The sequence below is a fragment of the Dromiciops gliroides genome, chromosome 2 (genome assembly GCF_019393635.1).
Source record: "Dromiciops gliroides isolate mDroGli1 chromosome 2, mDroGli1.pri, whole genome shotgun sequence".
Taxonomy (NCBI): Eukaryota; Metazoa; Chordata; class Mammalia; order Microbiotheria; family Microbiotheriidae; genus Dromiciops; species Dromiciops gliroides.
Window position 1 is genome coordinate 141,211,075 of NC_057862.1, and position 23,778 is coordinate 141,234,852.

The following is a 23,778-nucleotide window of genomic DNA, read 5'->3' on the forward strand; positions in this document are numbered from 1 at the left end:
CTAGAAAGTATCCAGTGGTGGGCAATTTATGTAGCAAAACTCCTATGCACAAGTCCACACACATACACAATTGTAAAGGTACCTACAGTAATGGTACCTATAGCTAAAGTTTAACAATGGGCTAATGTTTGATACTTGCCAGAGGGACCAGTATATATTCATTGCTCAATAAAAACCAGAAAGAGGGTAAGTTTCCATTTCAAGAACGATCTTAATACGTTCATTCTGTGGGTAGTGTGTATGTACATGTGCATGTGTATGTGTGTATATATACCTATATATACACACAGCTATATATATATGCACATATGTGTACATACATTAACACATAAATATATTAATACACATACACACAGATTCATGCACATGTACACATCTTGGTTTCTGGTGGTTTTGAACATTAGGCATCTTTTCAAGGCTTAATATTAGGTTGTCATGTATTATTAATCAGCATATACACACACATACCCATATGCAGAAGGACCTTGCTATAAATATGTATTATTGAGTGCAATTCTGCTAAGGAATCAGACTCCATCTCCGAGACTTGAGTTATGGAAGCATTAAAGAGACCTCACTAACAGGCCATATTACCACTATCATAGTCCCTGGGGCTAGGCAGCCTCATAGTGTGGCTCTAGTGTGTATATATTATGCCTCTTTGTCTTGGAAAGGATGTTGCAAAGTGCCATTCTAAGAAATGATCTATTTTCCATGCTAAAATACAATGCCTTCCCATGACATGTTATATTTTTCCCTCTGAACTGAATCTTTTCAGCCTTGTGGTCACTCATCCCACCACTAAGCTGTCCCCTGAGAGGCCAGCATATAAATAGAACCTCTCTAGAGAGTAAGTCTTGAGGCTGTGAGCTGAAAAGATGTCTAAACTCAGTAGTCACAAATCAAAGCAAGATAGTGATAGATAAAAGCCTATTAATTTGAATCACTAGGGTGAGGTTTCTGTAGCAGTTTCCGAAACCATGGAGTCACTAGTGATGCTGTTTGTCTCTGAGAGTTTCTTGCCCAACTCTCTCCTCTAATAGACAGAAATGCATTGATCCATTCAACAAAAACAACATACATCTATTAGGCACCTAGAATGTGACTGACATTGTGCTAGACACTAATCATACAAAGCTGAAAAAGAACACTGTCTCTGCCTTCAAGGAGGGTATGGTCTAGTAGGTGACTACATAATTGGTGATATGGTGGTAAAAGCTGATTGGGGTAGCTAAAATCCAAACTCAGATACTTACTAGCTGTTGTTAAGGGCTAAAATTCTAGCTAGTCTGTCTAAAATATCTAATGAGTGGTCGCCAATAAATTATAAGCTTTAGCAAGAGTTAGACTTTTAAGCATTTATTAAGGAGAATAAGAATTTGGTAAAGAGAGAGAGAAAGGCCTAGATTCCTATCTATTAAAGGGAGAGCACATTTCTAGCTCCCTTCTCCGCCAGCGTCCTCAGGAAAAAAAGAGCGAGACTGAGCGCCAGTCTCTTCCTTCCTCCTCCCACTAGCCCGCGTCACTTCCTGACTCCTGGTCTTGCCCTCAAAGACCTTCCCTTCATGGGCAGAACTCCTCTACAGTAAGTATCCAGCAGGTGGCGTTATTCCAATCGTTACACTGTGTGACCCTGGACAAGTTACCTAACCCTGTTTGCCTCAGTTTCCTCATCTCTAAAATGAGCTGGAATAGGAAATGGCAAACCACTCCAGTATCTTTGCGAAGAAAACCCCAACTGGAGTCACAAAGAGTTGGACATGACTGAATGACTAAACAACAACAAAAAGTCATTAAATAGATTTTATTTCCAGGTAACTTCAATGCTGGATTTCAATTCTCTTTTAAATAAAATGCCCTTCTGGAGAGCAGTTCTGGAGAGAGTTTTCATCACTCTTCCTGTATAGATAATGACAAATCCCAAATTCACAGGGATGTGAATCAGATTCACCATAATTGCTGAGAGGCTGGATCCTGGAGCAGACAGCAGGGCTGGTCAGTCCAGCCAACACTATTGCTTCCTGCATTCCACCTCTGACCCATGCTGGCTGGGTGACCCTGAGTGAATCACTTCATCTCTCATTGCTTTAGGTAACTCTCTAAAATTACCTTGCAGAGAAAGTGAAGACTTTCACTGGTAGAGATTTCACCATCTGATTTCCCTATATCATTGTGATCACAAATCTGGTGCCTGTCCATATCCCTAAATACATTTACTCAGCTCCCTTGGGGTATCTCCCAATTTTGGATCACCACCAGTCCCTGATTCAGCCACAGGCATCCTATTTTCTGGCCTTACTCAATTCCTTCTCCACTCCCCCATTATTGCTGCCCATGGTGCTTCCACTAATTTGCTCAGTTCCTTCCTTGTAGGGATTTGCTATCAAAGGAAACAAAACCACAGAGAAATATAAAATATTTAAAGACCTAATGCAAGTCACCATGGAGATGATCACTTTAATCTGTGACTAATTCATTATATCCATACTCTCCCTCGACTAGGATCAAAGTTTATTTTATCCATTTAAAGGGAAAGATATTCCTTCTAGTCCAAATTTATCCTAGGCAGGATTCTTTTCTTGGAGAACAAGGGAGGAAAGCTAGGACACATGCTGTTGAGTTAGCTCAAGGGAGAGGGAAACCATGAGACTAGAATTGCTTTATGGAAGTCTATCTCATCACCATCCAGCTGCACTATATTTGCCCAGAATTTCATTATGCAGGATCTTCCAGTCCAGGAATCAGAAAGTACTTTAGCTTGACTTCCTTCTAAAGAACTGTATGTTTGAAACACAAAGACAGTAATGTAAGTGAGCCCTTGCAAGAAAGCATAGAATCAGGACCTGACTGCCTTTCCTGACTCCCTCTTGACTTTCTCTTTCCTTCATCCCTCCATTCTGAAGTCTCCATTGGACCGGCCCTTCAGGACAGTGTCACATGCTGACTGCTTCCTTCTTGTTGAGATTTATCTGTCTAGGGTGACATATTAAACTATTATCAGTGAAGAGCATTTTATTATCTTGCAAGGCATTGAGAAAATAGGACTTGGACAGTCTATTTTGATAGGTGGGAGTGTGAAGGAGGTGGAAGAGGGGCTTCTGAGAGGGTACTGGGGTAGTCCAGGGGCACAGCATAAATCAGAAGACATTCATCAAGCATCTCTAATGTACCTAGTTCTGGATTAGGCACTTAGTGGCGGAGGGGGGTGGGGTGAAGGAGAAAGAGAGGAGGAAATTATAATACATGGTCTTTGCCCTTAAAAGACTTTCATAAGGAGACAAAACATGCAACATTTAGAGATGAAAACAACATAAACAATAGCTAAGTTGCTGTTGAGTTGTTTCAGACTCTCCATGACCCCATTTGGGGTTTTCTTGACAAAGATACTGGAGTGGTTTACCATTTCCTTCTCCAGCTCATTTTACAGATAAGGAGCTGAAGTAAACAGGTTAAGTGACTTGCCTAGGGTCACACAGCTAGTAAGTGTCTGAGGCCAGATTTGAACTCAGGTCCTCTTGACTCCAGTGGGGGTGGGGGTGGGCAGCACACAATGGAAGGCCTGGGAGATAATGAGATATATTATCCCTCTCTTATAGATTCCCTGCCCCCGAGCATTATCCCCATTTTAGAGATGAAGAAAAGTGACCTGAGAGGCCCATTGAATTAACTAAGGTTACACAGACAGCATGTGGTCAAGTTGGGATCCAAGATCAGGTTTCCCCATTCTAAGTCCAGTAGTCCTTCCATTACTCCAAACCTCCCTGGTCAGCAAATTCACCTAGAACCAAGCCTTTCTATGACAGGGGACAGAACCACAGATGTGGAGTTGGAATAGACCTTAGAGGTCATTAAGTCCAACCCCCTCATTTTACAGGTGAGAAAGATGAGGTTGAGTGGGGTGCCTATTGCCCTAGGTAGTAAGTAGGGAGCAGGACTGGGACTAAGTCTGACCTACGGCTCTGACTCCAAATCTACCACTTTTCTTTCTGTGACATGCTGCTCCCCTCAGGTCACTTGTGGAGGGTTTACTGTTCCTGTGGTATTGTTATATTCGACCCTGGGTAGTTTCCAGCCTCATTTGGAGGGGCTCATTCCTCATGCTCTCTGCATTGTAACGACTGGAATGACACCACCTGCTGGAGACTTACTGTAGAAGAGTTCCACCCATGAAGCGAAGGTCTTTGAGGGCAAGACCAGGAGTCTTTTCTTTGGCATCAGGAAGTGACGTTGGGTAGTGGGGGGAGGAAGGAAGAGACTGGCACTCGGGTCTCACCTCTTTTCTGGGGACTCTGGTGGAGAGCGGAGCTTAGAAACCTGTTCTCCCTTTAATAGATAGATGAATATAGGCCTTTCTCTCTCTTTACCAAATTCTTATTCTCCTTAATAAATGCCTAAAAGTCTAACTCTTGCTAAAGCTTATAATTTATTGGCGACCACTCATTAGATATTTTAGACAGACTAGCTAGAATTTTAGCCCTTAACAGCATATTACTGCCAACAGCTCAGCATGAGGGCCTGATGCATGCCCAAAGTATAGTTCTAGAGCCTGTGTCCAATAGAACAGTTAGAAACAGGAAAATAGCCAAATTTACTGTAAGCTGCACAAAAAAAAAAATTATAATTCAGCCTGATATAAATCCCATCTCAATTCCACAATTAGAACTTCTTTCCTTTGACTTAAGGCAAACAAATGCTTTGTTCCAGGGTAAAATACAAATCCCTCTAAAAGGTCATACTTTAAACCTGATTGATCAGTCATTTACACTGAGTAGGGATGGTTTGGGAGAGCGCTCTTGTTGTTGTGGTGGTGGTGGTTGTTGTTGTCCTCATCATCATCATCGTTGTTCTAGGAGAAGGGAAGAGAGTGTTGAGAATTTGAAAACCCGGGGGAAGGAGGTTGGGAGAGGGCAAAAGGTGAAAAAAAGGGAGCTAGCAACACTGAAGACAAATTTGACTCCCTTCACAATTTTATTACTGGCCACCTACTCTGTAAATAGAATTGGCTTTTCTCCCAGTGGAAAGATGTCCCCAGCTATACCCAGTATCTGGCCTTGGATCCAGCCAGACACAGCTTGGGAGGGCAGCCTGATCATGTTGCCAAATGCTCCAAGCCTTTGAGGGAGACATAGCCAAGCAGGTCATTTTGTCCCTTGTTTTCTATAATTGCTATAGCTGTGATATCTAGGGTTAGAACCCAGATCCCTCTTCCCCTTCCTCCCATCCTCCCTCCTCCACCCATCCCTACCCCCCTATCAAAGGCACAGGTGGCTGTCTTGAGAGTTAGGCCTTCTAAAAGCCCTGGAGGCCTCAAAGCTTTTTTTTTTTAATTTTAATATTTTCAAAGGGGACACCCCAGGATCTCAAACTTTGTTTAAAGTATGATTAGCCCACATTGCTGAGTGCCAAAAGTGTCCCAGGCAGAACAAAATATACAATGTGGGTTGCATTTTTTTAAATGCTTAACAATCTTTTCCTTTTGGGAATGTTATAAACATTCTTCCTTACCCTCATTCCTCACCCACCCACCCACCCACCTCCAAAGACATTACAGCTTTCAGGAGTGACCTTTGCCTCTTGCAGTAAGACTGTCTCTGAATTAGTCTGATGTTCTGGATCTCCTTCAGCCTTGGAATTCAGTCAGGTAGCCATGGGAATGCTAACCTAACCCCTCACCCTTCTCAAGTTTCAGCCACTGGCCGCTCACTGCTGTCCAAAAACATTTTGTTTTGACCCCAATCCTAAATGCTGCCTTCATCTAAAGCTCCCAAGTCTCTGATTCAAGCCCAGAAAGATAGTGCAAAGGAAATTTGTAAGTAGTGTCGAAAGCCAGCTTTGGAAGGGACACCCTGTCCCTCTCACTGCTTACTCTTAAGCAAGAAAAAACCATGCTGTTCCTTGATAAGATTAGGCAATCACTTCATGTAATCAGTCTCTCTCTCTCTCTCTCTCTCTCTCTCTCTCTCTCTCTCTCTCCTCTCTCTCTCTCTCCCTCCTCCCTCCCCCACTTTTTCTCTCTCCCCCCTCCCTTCTTCCCTCCTTCCTCCATTCTTCTTCTTCTTCGTCTCTCTCATTCTTTCTCCCTTCCTCTCTCCCTCCCTCCTCTCTCTCTCTCTCTCTCTCTCTCTCTCTCTCTCTCTCTCTCTCTCTCTCTCTCTCTCACACACACACACACACACACACACACACTGCTTTACTGGCAATAAGTGAGAACATTTATGTAACCTACCTGCACTGTGAAGCCACATCCCCTTCCAAAGAAGAGCCAAACCATTTCTTCACACAAGCTGCGTGTCGCTTTAACAGGCCCACGCCTTCATTAACAGAAGACAAAGGTTTGTCCCTGCGTCAAGCCCACGTTCACCCTGACAGCAGGAGCTGCTGCCTGCCAAAGCAAAGTCCCGCTGCTCCCATCCAGAACATAGCACTGCTTGGTGTTCAGGAAGGACGTGTACATGGCTCTATTTCTGGGAGCCTGTGTTCAGATTGAAAATGCAGGACTCACATGTTAGAAAGGAGCCATGCAACACGATTGGAAGATCACATTCTTGGAGGCCAGAGATCGGAGTGCAGTCTCTGCTCACAGGTTCAAAGACTGAGGATGAAATGGATCTCAGTTCTGTGGTTAACTGGCTAGCAACTGATCATGGGCCTCTGTCTTATTATTTGCCCTCTCTTCTGAAACATCTAAAAGTACAAATGCACAAATTGTTGTATTCTTTGTATTTGTATCGCACTGCCTGGAAGATTACCTGGAAACAGCAGGTGCTTAATAAATGTTTGGTGACTGGTCCCACAAATATCAAGCCCATATTAAAGTAATGTATTTTTTAGAAAATAAGAAAGCCCTTGGTTCTGACTTGGTTTACACAGGCCCAGCTACCAGGAGGTCATCTAGTCACCACCAGAGATAATCAACAACAGTGACAAACTTCAAAGCTACACTCTCTATAGGAACTACCATTAAGACTAATTTTGATCAGAGGAATTTTACAAAGTGCATAGCTTGGGAGGATGTGGGCTTTAACGAGTGTGATGGACATAGCAAATATAGAGATAGGAGAGGAAGACAGGAGAGGACAATTCGAAATAATAGCTTTCAGGTTCACAAAGCACTGCCCAAATATTATCTCATCTGATCCTCAGGCCTTGAGAGGTAGGAGCTATTAGCATCCTCATTCTAAGGATAAGGCAGATAGAGGTTAAAGACTTGCCCAGGGCTCATACAGCTAGCAAGAATCTGTCTGAGGTTGGATTGGAACTCAGGTCAGGAAGCTCTGTTCCTAGCCACTTAGCTGCCTCTTTTATTATCTAATTTGTACACTATTAGAGCTGAAAGGAGTTTTATAGGTTATCTAATCCAACTTCTTCCTTCTACAGATATAGAAACCGAGGCCCAGGAAAGTTGTGTCTTGCCCTTGATCAAAAAAGCTGGGACTAGGACTCAGATCTCATGTTCAGATTTCTTTCCACTACCTGACTCCCATATTCTACATGTTTGCTAAAGCCTTCTTTGGTTCTTCTGGACAGGCAAGCTCTTCCCCTGGGGTCCACTAACCTATAAGCAGCCCATAGATAGATTTTAGGGGGTCTCTTTATTTTCTCTAACCTCTGGCTGAAATTTACAAGTTGCATCAATTATGAATTTTTTAAAAACCTTTTTCTGAAAAGGCGTCCATGGGTTTCACCAGACTTCCAAAGGGGTCCAGCACACAAGAAAGTTTAAGAACCTTTGCTCTAGATACAAGAGTATCTGCCACGACCGCCCACGACCCACCCTTCCCCCTCCCCACATGTACACATGTATTTATTGACAGCACAACAGATTGTAGGTGCTGCCTTTTGATGAAATCTTAGCTCAAGCTTAGCAGGTGAACTTTCATGAATTGTTCCCCCCCTCAGAGGGCCCGGTTAACACATGGAGATAAAACCTGGGACTGGTTAACAAGCTTGCTTCATTAGTGGAGAGAGGGTCCATTAGATGCAGGATGGTAGCCAGCCTCTGCCAACTGTACTTGGCTGGGTTTTAGCTGTCATAAAACACTCCCCTGAAAACCTGCCAGGCTGATAAAGTGATCAGAGGCCTTGCTAAGCCTCCTCTTCTAGCAGAGCCTAATGCAAAGGCCTTTCTCCCCTTCCTGTGACTGTTAGAAGCCCCCACTTCCAGAGGGGGCTAATTAAAGAATACCCAGGGGGGGCAGCTAGGTGGCACAGTGGATAAAGCACTGGCCCTGGATTCAGGAGGACTTGAGTTCAAATCAGCCCTCAGACACTTGACACTTACTAGCTGTGTGACCCTGGGCAAGTCACTTAACCCTCATTGCCCTGAAAAACAAAACAAAACAAACAAAAAACCATAAAAAAAAAAACAAAGAATGTGAGCTATTTGAAAAAGAGTACCCAGTATTGCCCTGGTGCAGTGCCTGGGGATTATGGTGACATTACCGAGCTGTGGAGAGAAACCTTCTCATTTTCTACCTCCTCTCCACCTAAGCACCATTATTTGGGATTCATTCCTTGGAACTTCAAGTTCAAGCTCAAGGGGCCTCTTTTTACATTCAAATCCTCCCAGGGGAAGAGTCGCAAACTCCACTCTTTATCAGTCACTGACACTTTGGTTGGGTTTAGAGGTATTGAGAACTTCCCAAGGGAAATATGACATTGGGGACCTGAGGAAATGAGTTTTACTGAAACGATGATTCCTATGATTCACCTCTACCTCATTTAGAATCCTTTGATTGCTTCAAGGCCCAGCTCAAACATCACTTCTAAGCATTTCCTCTTTATCCCCTAGTACTTTCCCTCCCCACTGTCAAAGGCTAGGTTGTCTCCCTTGGCTAGATTGTAAGCCTCTTGAGGACAGGGACTGTTTTACTTTTATGTTTGTATGCCCAGAACCTAGCACAGAGCCTGGTCCTTAATAAGTGCTCGTTGTATGACTGGGGGAATCTAGGGAGGGTAAGCCTGGGTGAGGTACTGTAATTGGAAGGGAAGAAGTGTGTACTAGGGAAGCAAGCAGGCTTCAGGCAAGGGCATCCTTATATATAAAAGGGAACTTGGGGAGGGGGCCAAAGCCATACTTTAATTGCTAGCACTTACAGATTGTGACTTAATAAAAGGTGCGGGTACTTACATGGTTTTATTACAAGCGTTTACACAACACTTTACGTATCACTGTGGAGTGCATTCCACATCTGATTAAGCTTAATCCTCACAAGAGCCCGTGAGGTAGGGTTTAATTATCATGCCCATTAAGAGAGATGAAGTGATTCGCCCAGGGTCATGCAGCTGGTGTCTGCTTCAGGATTTAAACTTAGTGTCTCTCTGACGCCAGACTGGGCCACCGTTCTAGCCACCGAGACCTTGTCCTTCCCGAGCCCCAATTGCCAATCACCTCGTCGTTCTCGTGAGGGGGATGACCTTGCCTAGAAGCCATCATCCCCTAAAATCCAGCGCCCCTTCAGGTGGGTGAAACCCGAGCAGTCCACTCATGCTGTTGTCTTCTCCTCCTTCTAGGCGAGAGACCCTTTGCCTGTAGCTGGCAGGACTGCAGTAAGAAATTCGCCCGGTCCGACGAGCTCGCCCGGCACTACCGCACCCACACAGGGGAGAAGAAGTTCAGCTGTCCCATCTGTGAGAAGCGTTTCATGCGCAGTGACCACCTGACCAAACACGCCCGCCGCCACGCCAACTTCCACCCCAGCATGCTGCACGGCGCAGCGCGGAGCAGCTCGAGACGGGCTCGGTCAGTGACTACAGCCGCTCCGACGCCAGCAGCCCCACCATCAGCCCCGCCAGCTCGCCCTGAACGCACCCGGACTGGGCAACAGCAAAACCTACCACGCACTCTGTGGAGTCTGAGTTGTGTTGCACACGTCTACAGCTCTCTTGTTTGTTGTTGCTGTTTAAATTTGTTTTTGTTTTTTGGTTTCTTTTTTTTGTTGGAAAAAAAAATAGTTCAGTTATAGCTTGCAGTCTCCGCAAATACTTGTCACCTTCTCCTATGGGGGCTGAACTAACCTTCCCGATGGACGGATTGAATTCATTTCCTGTACCTAAATATTACCTTTGTTTTATAGCCATATGCTTCTTGTTAACTATATATTTTTTTTTTAAAGAGAAAAACGTTTTTTAAAAAAGCCAACAACAAAACTTTTCTTCACCTCAGGTGTCAAAAACAGATTTGTTATTAAAAAAAAGAAAAAAAGAGAAAAAGAGAAAAGAAAGAAATGAAAAATGCAAAAAATTAAATATATATATATATACAAATTGCACAATAGAAACAACCGTGTGATTAAAATTCAACTATGTTGAACTCTTCCCCCACCCCCACCCCTTCCCCTTTCTCAGGGATGGATATTTATGTTACACAATAAGTACAGTGAAGACACACCCTTACTGCAGCCTTACTCTGTAAATAGATTTGCACTCAGAAGTTTTCTGTTAGGTTCTTTCACACACTGGGGAAAAAGACAGACAATGATGATGGTGATGATGATGATGATAATAAAGAAACAAGGACTGGAAGCTAGTGCTTGACTGTCAGTTTCATAATGGAAATGTGTTCTTTGGGTTTATGTTAACACCGTGCAGGACCAAACTCAGAGCTATGGCATGTTTAGGAAAGAACTGCTCTGGTCTTGCTTCAGGCTCTCCCGTTCTTCCCCCACAGCCAGTCCCTCCCCCACCTCCACTCTCTTACCCCTACTCCCAACCCCCTGCCCTTTGCCTGCTTCTGAGTGCCGAGTCTAACCCGAGTCTAACCCCGATTATTTCTTCAAGATGGGATCCCACTTCCAATTAAAAAGCAAAATTCACCCCATTCAAGGCCCAAGGTGAAGGCACTTCGGCCTGGCAGAGATCCCCTAAAGTGATGCCTTAAGCCTGATTAGCAAAGGGAAAAAAAGTCACAGCAATGCTAAGGCCCCCATTTCTGAGAGATGGCATCACCCTCCCCAAAGAGGCAGCCTCTCCTTCTCTAGTTCTTCTTGTCCCTGGGGACCCTTTTCTCCCAAGTGGTCAAGCTCTAAACATTCTCTTTCCCTTGAATTAGCAGGAAATGCTAAAGCCCCATCACTGAGACCAACTTTCCCCCTTTATTTTTGAAGAGCTGAGGAAGCAGAGAGTGGAAGGAATTCTCTGCTGCTCCTTGTTCTCCTGCCCCACACCGAGTCTTACTAAGGTACTTACCTACTGCACCCATGGAAGCCACTGACATACCGACCTTGCACAACACAGGAAGTTCCTCTAGCCCCTTGCAACATAACTGTGGTGAATGGTAAAAGCAAAAGGAACCTTTTATTATAATAACATGTACTCTGACTGGAAAAATAAAACATACCTATTTTTTTTAAGTGTTAAAAAGTGTTATTAGCTCATCCATGGTTAAAAAATCTCCACCAATTCTTAAAGCAGCTTCATGGCTGCTTGCTAAGGCATCTTCCATGTAAGAAAAAGGGAATTTGAAGGGGTAAGTTTTAACTATTGGGGCATTTTATCAAGTGTATGGGTAGCCTGTGTGCCATGGATATATATGTACAATACACATATATAACATGTAAAGTATGCTGCAAAAATTGTATTCTATTGCAAGAGACTAGAACATTGTGACTTGAAGACATTTTTCCATGCATGGGTAAAGTGAACTGACCCATCGACGATGCTGGCAGAACAAACTACAAGCCCCACCCCCTCCACCAACTTGTTCCCACAAGGAATTGTGTAAAGCATTATGGGGATTTTCCCCCCTTGTCCTAAACTGCCACTTTGGGGGCAGTGGGAAGGGGGAGGAGGACCCATCCCTGTATCCCTAGGCCCTTTTCCCACACTCAAGGTCAGCCTTGCTCAATCAGAATTGATCTTTGGTGACCATCCCCACATCCTCTTTCCTTAACTGTGTTCCTGTTCTCAGCACCCCTTCTTTCCCTCTTCCTGACCCCAAGACAAGTGATTCTTCAAAAGTTATACCTAGGGGCAGCTAGGTGGTGCAGTGAATAAAGCACCAGCCCTGGATTCAGGAATACCTGAGTTCAAATCTGGCCTCAGACATTTGACACTTACTAGCTGTGTGACCTTGGGAAAGTCACTTAACCCCCTTGCCCTGCAAACAACAACAACAACAAAAACAAAAACAAAAGTTATACCTAGTGTTGTAGAAACCCTCTACTTCTGCTATTTTTCAGAATACACTTCACTTTGCCTGGGAAGAAATGACCATCAATTTAAATGCAATGGCCCGAGTCATCAACAAGTCCATTTAATTCATCTGGGCTAGTTCAGAGGGAGTTTATTGAACTGGGAGGGGGGGGGGTCCTTCGGACCTCTATTTTGCATTTTAATTTCATATTACTGTAAGAATGGGAATGCCATAGAGTGTAGCATATAAAAGAAATTACAACCAACCCACATATATAGATATGGATGCGTATGTATACACACACACACACACACACACACACACACGCAGAGTACTCTCATCTGCTGTTTGTCATCAAGCAAATGCCTCCACATTCCAAAGGAGTTTCAATTCCTCTCTCATTTTGCTGCTTTGCATTGTTCCAATTTGCCAGTTTCTAATTTTGTACTGTATGTTAACTGTGATAGGCTAATAATATGTTAAGAGGTTTCTAAGTAGTATAATAGGTACTTGCATTTAACAGTTGCATTGTTCATAATATCTTGCACTGTTTCAGTTGTGTGGTGGGTGGTTTCTTAAGCCCACGTTGAAGCATAGCTATTCCAGTCTTTAAATATATATGTATGTACATATACCTATATGTGCATAAGTACATATATATCACACATATGTAGATGTGTATATATGTGTACACACATATATATTTGTTGCAACTGTGACTGGCTTCATTTTAATTTAATTATTCTCATTCATTTAGGCTGGACCTCTTGGTTGAAAACAAAGGTTCAGGAAGAGAAGGAATATAATGTGTTTATAGAAAAATAGGGAAAGATAAGCTTGGGAAATTATGGTGTATTCTCCCAACTGGTTGTTTCAAAGGGTATGGTCAGGTGACCCTGAAGGGCAAATTTATCATGTTTTCCAAAGTTGTTGCTGAGCTTTTCAGAGAAAATCGATGTTTTGGATACATTTCAAACATCAGGAATTCCTAATCCAGGCTTAGGGGTATCTATCCCAAAGTTTTTTGGTGTTGTGGTCACTGAAGTGGCCCTCCGTGCAAGCAGAGAGGGAGATGAATGCTTCAGAGTTTTTTGGTTTTGTTTTTTCTGTGCCAAGTGCACATGCTTCTAAAGCCATTCACAGAGGGGCCCATAAGTGACTTTTCTGGTTATTATTATGTTGTGATTGCTGAGATACATTTTCAGATCCCACTTCTGCACATATAGGAAAAAATTAATAAAGGGGACTCTTAGGATAATGAACTTGTTTTATTAGTGGAATAAGGGGTGGGAGAGGGAGAGGAGAAGAAAGGTTTGCTATTCCCAAAGAAAGCACTTTGTTTCATTTTAATTTCATTGTAGGACCTGAATCTAAGGCCATTCTGTCCTCTAGATGGAAGGGCAACATTGCCTTAATATAGGATTCTACTATATCATGGAAGCCTTAACACAATGATGGGAACCCAGCATTGTCTTCATTTCTGAAGTGATTTTGATTCCATATGATGAAATGAAATGGGGGTAGTGCCCTAGAAGTGAGCAATCAGGGCTATTATTGATGTATGAGACACAGTGTTTGCAGGCAGGTTGCAGGGCCTAATTTCCATTGTCTCACCTGAATCTTTGGGGAATTTAAACACTGTCTCATTAGCAAGATTTGGGCTATGGGCAAACTGAATTCTCTGTCAGAAGGCCATTTCACTAGAAGTAGAATTCAAAAGGCAACTTGTGTGGCCTGTAGTATGACCTTAACAAAAGGGAATGTGATTTAAAAAAAAATTAGAAAATGTTATTAACTCAGGCCTCAGTTGAAAGAAAGAATAAGCTTTTGTTTATACAAAAGGAAATTCACCTGAAACAAATAGCCATGGTTTGTTTGTTTGTTTCTTTGGTCCCAAATCTGCCAGACATTTGGGGCCCTTTCACTTTTTGTGTGTTTGGGAGCCACTTCAGGTATCTGGGGGTCTGGGTGTTTAAAATGGGCGCTTGAAAACTGTAAAACATTGAGACCTCAGAGGGGATTTAAACTCCACCAAGGCAAGGAGGAATAAAGAATTTAAAGGGAGCTTGCCACACTCTCAGCTGACTTTTCCTGGATCAAAGTGGTGCCGATCCATACCTAAATATTTTTTTCAAACTAGGCCTCCAAAACTTTGAAGCTCACCTCATCTCCCTAGACACACTCTATAGAAAATTTTTCTCCTCTTCTGGGAAAATGGTGTCTAATTCCCTGAATGCCTCCTGAATCCTAAACAGCCGTAAAGGGGAAAACATGGAGGGACATAATCATCATTATAAAGGGCTTTGAGATTCTCTTTTTGAAAGGTGCTATGTAAATGCAAAGTATCAGATTACTCCAACATATAGTGTCTGTTATATTTATCTTAACCTCCCACAGTGGAGTGACTTCAGGCTTCCAAACAACTATGGGGACAGATACTGCATTTCAATATATTGCTCTCCCTTAGGGGCAGCTAGGTGGCGCAGTGGATAGAGCACGGGCCCTGGAGTCAGGAGTACCTGAGTTCAAATCCAGCCTCAGACACTTAATACTTACTAGCTGTGTGACCCTGGGCAAGTCATTTAACCCCAATTGCCTCACTAAAATATATATATATATATTGCTCTCCCTTGTGGATCTTATCATTGGCCCAATACATCAGAAGGCAGAGTCTGATCCCCTCTCCAATTCTTAGGAAAAAGCTCTTGTCGGGTAAGCAGAGGCAGTGGGAACAGTTTGGTTTTATAGCTTTAAGCATCCACTAACATATGGTATGTGCCACCCCATCAATGAAGGCAAGGCTTGAGTTTGAAGGTATAGGGTGGGGCAGGGATTTAATGATACAGTTCAGAATGGCTTTTCCCTATCAGAAGACAAGGATCACCATTGAATGATATCCATTGAAACAAACCCTCTATCTTCCAACAACAATTTATGGTAGCTATGATAGCAATGCAGTCACAAGGGTGGGTAACACATTTTGTGACTTCTCATTGATGGAACTTTGAGAGACTACTGACCAATTATTGTTGTGGTAGAGCTATAAGCTCACAACTAATCGGTGTGGTTGATTTGTTACCATGGAATCCAGGCAGTTCTTCCAAAGAGTCAAGATAAAAGGCCTTTATTTCTTGGTTACATTGCAACCAATGAGGAATAGTAGAAAAATGATAAAAAGATGACTTAGATCAGTGGTGTCAAACTCAAATACAAAAGAAGCAGGTCACTAAACTACATAAGGATCCAGGGGGTGATGTGTTGATTTTGAAAAACACATCTTAACATTATCTATGTACTATTTTATTTTTTATTTATTTTGTTAAACATTTCCCAATTACTTTTTAATCTGTTTCGATACTGAGCTGTGTATCTGACACCTCTGACTTAGATGATCCTGTATGTTTTGCTATCCAAAGACTTAAACCACACACATATATGTATATGCATTGTATATATACATCATATGTACACACATATATGTATGTATATGTATATATACACACATGTGTGTGTATATACACGTATGTGTGTGTATATAGATACGTGTGTGTGTGTATATATATATACACACACATATATACGTATGTGTGTATATATATATGAATAGTTTTCCTAACACTGGGACCCACTGACACTGGATTTTAGTGGTTTGTCCTGGAGACATTCTGGTGGATTTCTCACTTGGTTTCTTTTAAGAAATTAAACTTACTATATTGATGGGCAACATAACCTAATTGAGAGAGGTAGCTATTTATTTTGTGGAGTACAGACTGAAGTTTTTTAGATGATTTACATTATTATAGTTTATATCCCATTTTAGTATAAAGAGTTTTGTTTGACAGGAGATTTGAAACTTGGGTCCATTCAAGTTAGAAGTTCCAGATTGTATAGATTTCATATTATTACCCAAAACTATCAGGCCATATTACTGACTCTATCTTCTTAAAATCTTTTAATTCCAACAAACAAACAAAAAATAGACACTCTTTTCCATGTCCCATTGTAGAAAGTAGTCTGTATAGTGTGAATAGCTTTCTCTCCCCATTTGCCCCCACTTCTTTCATTCCCATTCCATCTTTGAGGAGATGTCAATATCAAGAAAACAAAATAAACCCACAATGGTATGAACTCTGCTTTCTGATTTAGAAATGAAATTTGCTAGGTGAATTTTGAAGAATTCAAATCCTGCCTATTAAAATTTGCCCCTTTCTACTTAGAACTTGAGAGATGTATTAACCAATTTTCCTTGAACTAGATTTTCACCACATATTACTCTAGGAAAGAAAGTTAATGGGTTCACTTTTCCAGGGCATGACACAGGCTAAGATTCTAGCTGGAGTGGGGATGGAAGTGAGGAATCGAAGTCTAAAAATTTACTCTTTTTGGTGCTTTTGAGAAGCTGGATTTTCCTTGCTTTCAGTCACTGTCATCTTGTACAGACAAAAAATGGGAACAGGAACAAGGGTCAGGGGTATTGTATTTATATGTGTGGTGGAAGAGAAAGACATTTCTTCTCATTACCATCAGTGATTTCCTAAAATCACTTGACATAGAGGTTCCCTAACATCATGGGATAGAGCAATCAGGAGAGAGAGTCTCTTTTTTAAACAACTTATGCTTAGTTCTGGGTTTGGAGGAGGGGAGTCACATTCTTGATCTGGAATGTACAGAGAGCCTTATTTATGTATATGTGCACAGGGACTAGAGGACAAATGCCCTCTAGATCCCTGAACACAGAAGTTCTGTCCTTTCTCTTTTGATGTGATCTTTGAGGGAACTATTTAGCCAAGGACAAAATCCAAAGGTCCTGGACCATTTCCATAAAGCACACATTTTCATTTTCTGTTTGAACTTTCAAAAAAAAATCAGCAACACACCCGTACTTCCAAAGGTCCATCATCAACTTTCCAAATCACTACATTAAAGTATTACAGTTGTACAGTTCCATACTGGTCTATATGTGCTCTGCTGTAACTTTCTATGTATTTTGTATTGCATAGATTATATATTGTAATGATGTCCTATGCAAAAAGAAAAATTAACAGAATTGTAAAATATATTGTCTTAACTTGTTATGCATGTTTAGTGATGTTTACATTTTGAAATAAAAGTTTATAATGAATCATTGTTTTATTGGCCAGATTTCCTTTTGGGAAAGACTAGAATTAGTTTGTGGGATATAAAATTAGCTGCTTTCTTAAATGAATAAACTTAACTTTTGTTTAAGAGGAAGAAAATTGTTTGAAAGTCATGGATTTGGAGACATTTTGTAGGAAAATTATAGATGAGGTCCCTTTTAGCTCTAACTACTGATCTTTTTTTCTTTTTCCTTTCTTTCTTTCTTTCTTTCTTTCTTTCTTTCTTTCTTTCTTTCTTTCTTTCTTTCTTTCTTTCTTTCTTTCTTTCTTTCTTTCTTTCTTTCCTTCTTTCTTTCTTTCCTTCCTTCCTTCCTTCCTTCCTTCCTTCCTTCCTTCCTTCCTTCCTTCCTTCCTTCCTTCCTTCCTTCCTTCCTTCCTTCCTTCCTTCCTTCCTTTCTTTTTGCAGGGCAAAGAGGGTTAAGTGACTTGCCCAGGGTCACACAGCTAGTAAGTGTCAAGTGTCTGAGGCTGGATTTGAACTCAGGTCCTCCTGAATCCAGGGCTGGTGCTTGCTTCAGGAAAATTGACTCCTCTTTCCATGCATGAATTAAATAATTCAATTATCAGATTACTTGTCCTTTTAAAGAAAAGAAAAATCTAAGGAAAGAGGGAAGGAAGAAAGGCAGGCAGGCAGGCAGGCAGGAAGGAAGGAAGGAAGGAAGGAAGGAAGGAAGGAAGGAAGGAAGGAAGGAAGGAAGGAAGGAAAGAAAAAGGCAGGGAAGAGCATTTTTTGGGGGGAGGAATCTTCCTTTAAAGTAGGAAAAATGGAATGTAGAAATAAAAATTACACCATATTATTAATTACACATGTTCATAGTTTAGGTAACAACTGAAGCTTGAAATTCTCTTCCTTCACACATAGAGAAAGGCAGACATAAGAGATTCTTACTTTACTCTCACTCCCTGGAGTTCCAACTTTACCCCCCCTCAATCACCCCACCTGGTATAGTCAGAATGTAGTCTTTCCTGGCTGGAAAATTCAATAAAAATTTAATGAGCTAAAGTATTTCCCTTTTCAGAGCAGGATGCTAAGTGATTCCGAGGCCCATTAAATGCAGCAGCTACAGCAGGAGGGAGGAGAGCAAAGAGAGAATGAGAAAGAGAGCTGCAAAGCCAGCACTATATAAACAATGTCACAAAACTGGGGATCAGAAGGAAACACTCAATCCTGCTCTCACTGGAGAAGAGAGATGCCTCTGTTCCAAGGAAGGAGTCCTAGGGAAGCAGCTGGGGTAGCATCCCTTTGGTACCTGAAAGCAAGTATGTTAGCCTGTTGACTGATACTCTTCCATATCCTATCATAATTTGAATTCTACAAAATATTCATTTAGCCAAGTCACAAAGGAAGGGGGTGTGACCAGTGGTGCGCTGGTAAATGTTTAACAACCGGATCTCTTAAAAACATGAAGTGTTTTAAGTTTAATCTGTATGATTACAATTTTCCCTGTTACCTTCTGATGTCTAGACAATCAGTAAAACAATGTATCTAGGAAGGCCTTATTTGTAGCATTTGTTGATTTCTGAGGTATGAATGCTCACACAGAAAATTGAACAATCAGCTCCAGTACAGACATCCCTGGGTGTGATATATCCCCTCTCTATTGACTTCTTTATTGTTACCTAGCCAAGTCAGAAGTAGACAATTTGTGAATATGACTTCTTACCAGAGGTTAGGCCAATCACCAGTGGGATATCTAGTGATCTCTGCAGAGCTTAGTGGAGTGTCAGATTCAGGAATTTTCTTTCCATCAACAGCAAATGGCATATGAACTCTCCTCATAAGGGTGCACTTCCCACAGAGCTGGAGGTCATATGGGACAGAATGCCCTCATTTGGCTACTTCCAAGCTATTAAATGTTCACATATGAAATTTTTGTCTATCAATCTTCCATCCTACAATCAATATTTCCTCCAGTACTGTTGCTCCTTCTGATAAACAAGCCTAATGGTTTGTTGGTTAACTGACTTGATGTATTTTAAGTGTTAAGTGTTTTTCCCCTCTCAACTCTATGATTATCCTGGAAATCAAATAGTAAATAAAAGCATAGAATCTCAGAGTTCCAAGAAATCCAAGAGGGGCCATCTACTTGAAGCAGCAACTACACAAGAATTTTATCTACAATGCTTCCTACAAGTGGGCATCAAGTATCTGTTTGAAGCCCTCAAATGAGGGGGAACTCACCACCACCCAAGGCAGCCCATTCTACTTAGCCATTGTTCTAATTGTAGATAAGTTTTCTTTATATGAAACCTACATTTGACCCTTTAAAGTTTTTAATTTTTTTAAAAAAGTAAATGTTTGTTGATATCTTTTGTTTTTTACATTAGCTATATATTCTTTTGGGTGGCTAGGTGGTACAGTGGTAGAGTACTGGGCCTAGAGTCAGCAAGACTCATCATCTTGAGTTAAAATCTGACCATAGACACTTACTAGTTGAGTGACCTTGTGTAAGTCATTTAACCCTGTTTGTATCAGTTTCCTCATCTGTAAAATGAACTGATAAACCACTCCAGTGTCTTTGCCAAGAAAACCCCAAAAGAGGTCATGTAGAGTTGGAAGAGTCAAACATGAATGAAAAAATGACTGAATGACAACAGTAATCATGATGAAAAATGCTATCTACCTCCAGAAAGATGACTGATAAATTCTGAGTGCAGACTGAAACGTATTTTTCTTTGTTGTATTTCTCTTTATTTTTTTGCAACATGGCTAATACAGAAATGTTTTGTATGATTTCACATGTGTAATGGGTCCCATATTGCTTGACTTCTCAAGGTGGGGAAAGTGCTGGAAGAAGGGAGAAAATTTGAACTCAGAATTTAAAAAAAAAATAAATTCTTCACAACCTGACCTCAACTTCCCTTTCCAACTTCTTTATAGAATTACTCCCTTTCCTGTACTCTATGGCATAGCCAAACTAGCTTTGTTCCTGTTCTTCACACATGACACTTCCCATCCCTTCTCCTCTGTAGCTTTCTATTATTGCACAATCTGTCTTTAATGCCTGGAATGTATGTATACCTCACCTCAGGATCCTAGAATCCCTTCCTCCCCCCACCCCCAATTCTGTTTAAGTGATCCCTTCTACACAAAGTCTTTCATGATGTCTCCCAGATACTTGTGGTCTCCCTCCCCACCCTAGCTTACTTCACATCTATTTTGCACATATTTCATGCATGTATGTATGTATGTATGTGTGTGTGTGTGTGTGTGTGTGTGTATATATATATATATATATATATATATATATATATATATATATATATATATATATATATATATATATATATATATATATATATATATATGTTGTATCCTTCAGCTGAATATAAGCTCCTTACAGGCAAAGACTTTCATTTAGTCTTTGTATCCTCATTTCCTGGCACATAGTAGGCACATTATATATGCTTATAGTTAGATAGATACTTTGATTCCCTTCTCAAAGCTGGCTTTCCTTATAACTTCCTTATTTCTATTAATGGAACTAGTATCCTCCTGGGCAGCCAAGATAAAACATTTGAAGTCCCTTTTAACCCTTCCTTGCCCTTCCACAGCCAACCAGTTTTCAAAACCTCTCAATTCTACCTCTGCCATAGTTCTTGAATTCACTTCTTTATTTCTTCTCTTCCAACCATGACCTATTTTTAGGACCTCATCACCTCTTGTGTGAGTTATGATGATAGGTATCATATGGTTATATGGTAGCAGGCTCTTGAGTGTTCTTCTTGCCTTCAAACTCTGTCTCTTTAATATGAACATAGTTCACTATTACACAGCTGCTCAAAACCCTTCAGTAGCACCCCATTGCCTAGAGGATAAAATATACTTTATTCTGGTCTCACTTTCCTTGTCTGAAAATTGAGGGAGTTGGACTGAATGAATTTCCATCTCTAGTTCTATGATCTTATGAACTGAACTCTGTAGAGTACACACTTCACAAAGCTCTTTTTAGATTGTACTTTTGGAGGTATAGAGCATCTAGGTGGTGTAGTGGATAGAGTGCTAGGCTTGGAATCAGGAAGACTTATCTTTCTGAGTTCAAATCTGGCTTCAGACACTTACTAGCTATGCAACCTTGGACAAGTCACTTAACTCTGTTTGCCTCAGTTTCTTTGTCTGTAAAACAAGCTGGAGAAGGAACTAGCAAACCACTCCAATATCTTTGCCAAGAAAACCCCAAATGGGGTCATGAAAGGTTGGACATGACTGAACAACAAATTTGGAGGTATTTTCATAAGAATATCAACAAAAGAACTTAACTTTTCAGATGCCAACATGTCATCATGCCACACAGAAATCGGCAAATGGGGTTGTTTTCTTGCTAATTTACTGTAAACCACATATCTCAGGTCTTTCCAGAACCTCCAAGAAATGACTGACAATTGAACATTCACAAGGTTTTGTTACCTCAATTCCCTATTCCTGTGTATCCTGTGATAAGGAGGTCAGGCTTTGAACAGACTGAACAAGGAAAATGAGAAGCAATAATGGACACAAAGCTCCTTTTCTCTGTACTGAGGAAAAGGTAGAAACTCTAGTGAATGTGAATGACATCAAAGAAAAGCCAATTACATGATGGAGATGACATCTATTGGTACCTAGAAGAAAAAAGATAACACTCATTACTGCCATATTCTTACATGCAAATAACTGTTCTAACTCTAGCAATTTGTACAACTTTTTTTGGTGACTACAACTTTTGTTTTTCCTATGATCCTAAGAATCCAAGATTGCATTGTACATTCTGGCTCCATATTATCTCTTTAATCCATCAATAAACATTTTTTAAAACACTATTTGCTAGAAACTATGCTAAGCTAAGCACTGGGGACACAAAAGGGGCTCCTCAAGGAGCTCACAATCTAATGGGGGACACAACAAGCAAACCCATACATATAAACAACTTATATACAGGATAAATTTGAAATAATCAACAGAGGGAAGACATTAGAATTAAGGAGACTGGGAAAAGCTTCCTGGAGAAGATGAGATTTTAGTTGGGCCTAAAAGAAGCCAAGGGGAAGCTAGGTGGCACAGTGCATAGCATGCTGAGGCTAAAGTCAGGAAAACTCATCTTCATGAGTTCAAATCCAGCTTCAGACACCTACTGAGTGACCCTAGGGTCACTTAACCCTGTTTGTCTCAGTTTCCCCATCTGTAAAATGGGCTAGAGAAGGAAATGGCAAACCGCACCAGTATCTTTGCCAAGAAAACCCCAAATGGGGCCCTGAAGAGTTAGACATGACTGAAAAATGACTAAAGAACAAACAAAAAGGGAAGCCAGGAATGGGGAAAAGCCAGAAAAAATGCCAGGAACTAAGAACTGGAAAGTCTTGTAAGTACAACAACTGGGAGTCTTCCAGTGTCACTGGGCCAAAGAACATGGTGGAGGAGGTTGGGAGAAGGACAGGTAAGGTGTAAGAAGACTGAAAAGGTAGCCCTCTGTCAAGCTTTCTTACCCTCTAGTTACAGATACACTGGAGTGCTATTAGGTATTCCCAGATCTAGTCCTGTCTTTTCCTGCCTTCACATAAGCTATTCTGTAAAATTGGAATGCACTTCCTATACATCTCTGCTTATTGAAATGCTTTTCTTCTTTCAAGGCCCAGTTCAGGTGATCTCCCCCAGTTAGAAATGACTTCTGCTTCTCCAAATCTCTCTGTTTGAGCTCACCCATACACCAATCTCATTCAAACTTGTATTAAAATTATATTTGATTTTATTCATATATATGAAATGTATTAATATATGTATGTGTCTATATATGTATATATATGTAGATGTGTATACACATACACACACACACACATATGACTTTATTCTCCTATTAGATTGAAAACCTCCTGAGGTTAGGAAACATTAAACTGAACTCATCATCTCTCCCCCAACCCCCAAACCCTCCCCAATATAGCATTTCCTTCTTACTTTTGAGGATACTACTATCTTCCCAGTCACTGAGGCTCATATCCTTGATTCTTCCTTCTCACTTCCATATACAATCTGTTGCCAAGGTTTGTCAATTCTTGCTTCATAACATCTCTTGGATACCCCTCCTTCTCTCATCTGATACTCAGCATCCTGGTATAGGCCCTTAGCACCTTACAACTGGACTATTAGAATAACCCCTGCCATAAGTTTCCTCTCACTCCAGTCCATCCTCCATTCAACTATTGAATTGGTCTCCTTAAATTGAAAGTCTGACCATGTCACATCCCAGCTTACCTTCATTCACTTAACACTAGGGGCTCCCAATCACCTCCAGAATCAAATAGAAAATTCCTCCATTGGTATTTCAAAGCCCTCCACAGCATGGCTCAGTCTTCCTTTTTCTTTCTTTCTTTCTTTCTTTCTTTTTCTTTTTTTTGCAGGGCAATGAGGGTTAAGCGACTTGCCCAGGGTCACACAGCTACTGTCAAGTGTCTGAGGCTGGATTTGAACTCAGATCCTCCTGAATCCAGGGCTGGTGCTTTATTCACTGTGCCACCTAGCTGCTCCTATGGCCCAGT

The 23,778-nt window shown here is 41.2% G+C and overlaps 1 protein-coding gene across 1 annotated transcript in view; it reads left to right on the plus strand.

The window, feature by feature from the left end:
- KLF13 (Kruppel like factor 13) overlaps nucleotides 1-9,946 on the plus strand; it is a 101,474-nt gene extending 91,528 nt beyond the window's left edge. Inside the window, 2 exon segments of the mRNA XM_043980120.1 lie at nucleotides 9,514-9,707; nucleotides 9,710-9,946. Coding sequence (XP_043836055.1) covers nucleotides 9,514-9,707; nucleotides 9,710-9,805 — 290 coding nt within the window. The 3' untranslated portion in view covers nucleotides 9,806-9,946.
- The last annotated feature ends 13,832 nt before the right edge of the window (nucleotides 9,947-23,778 follow it).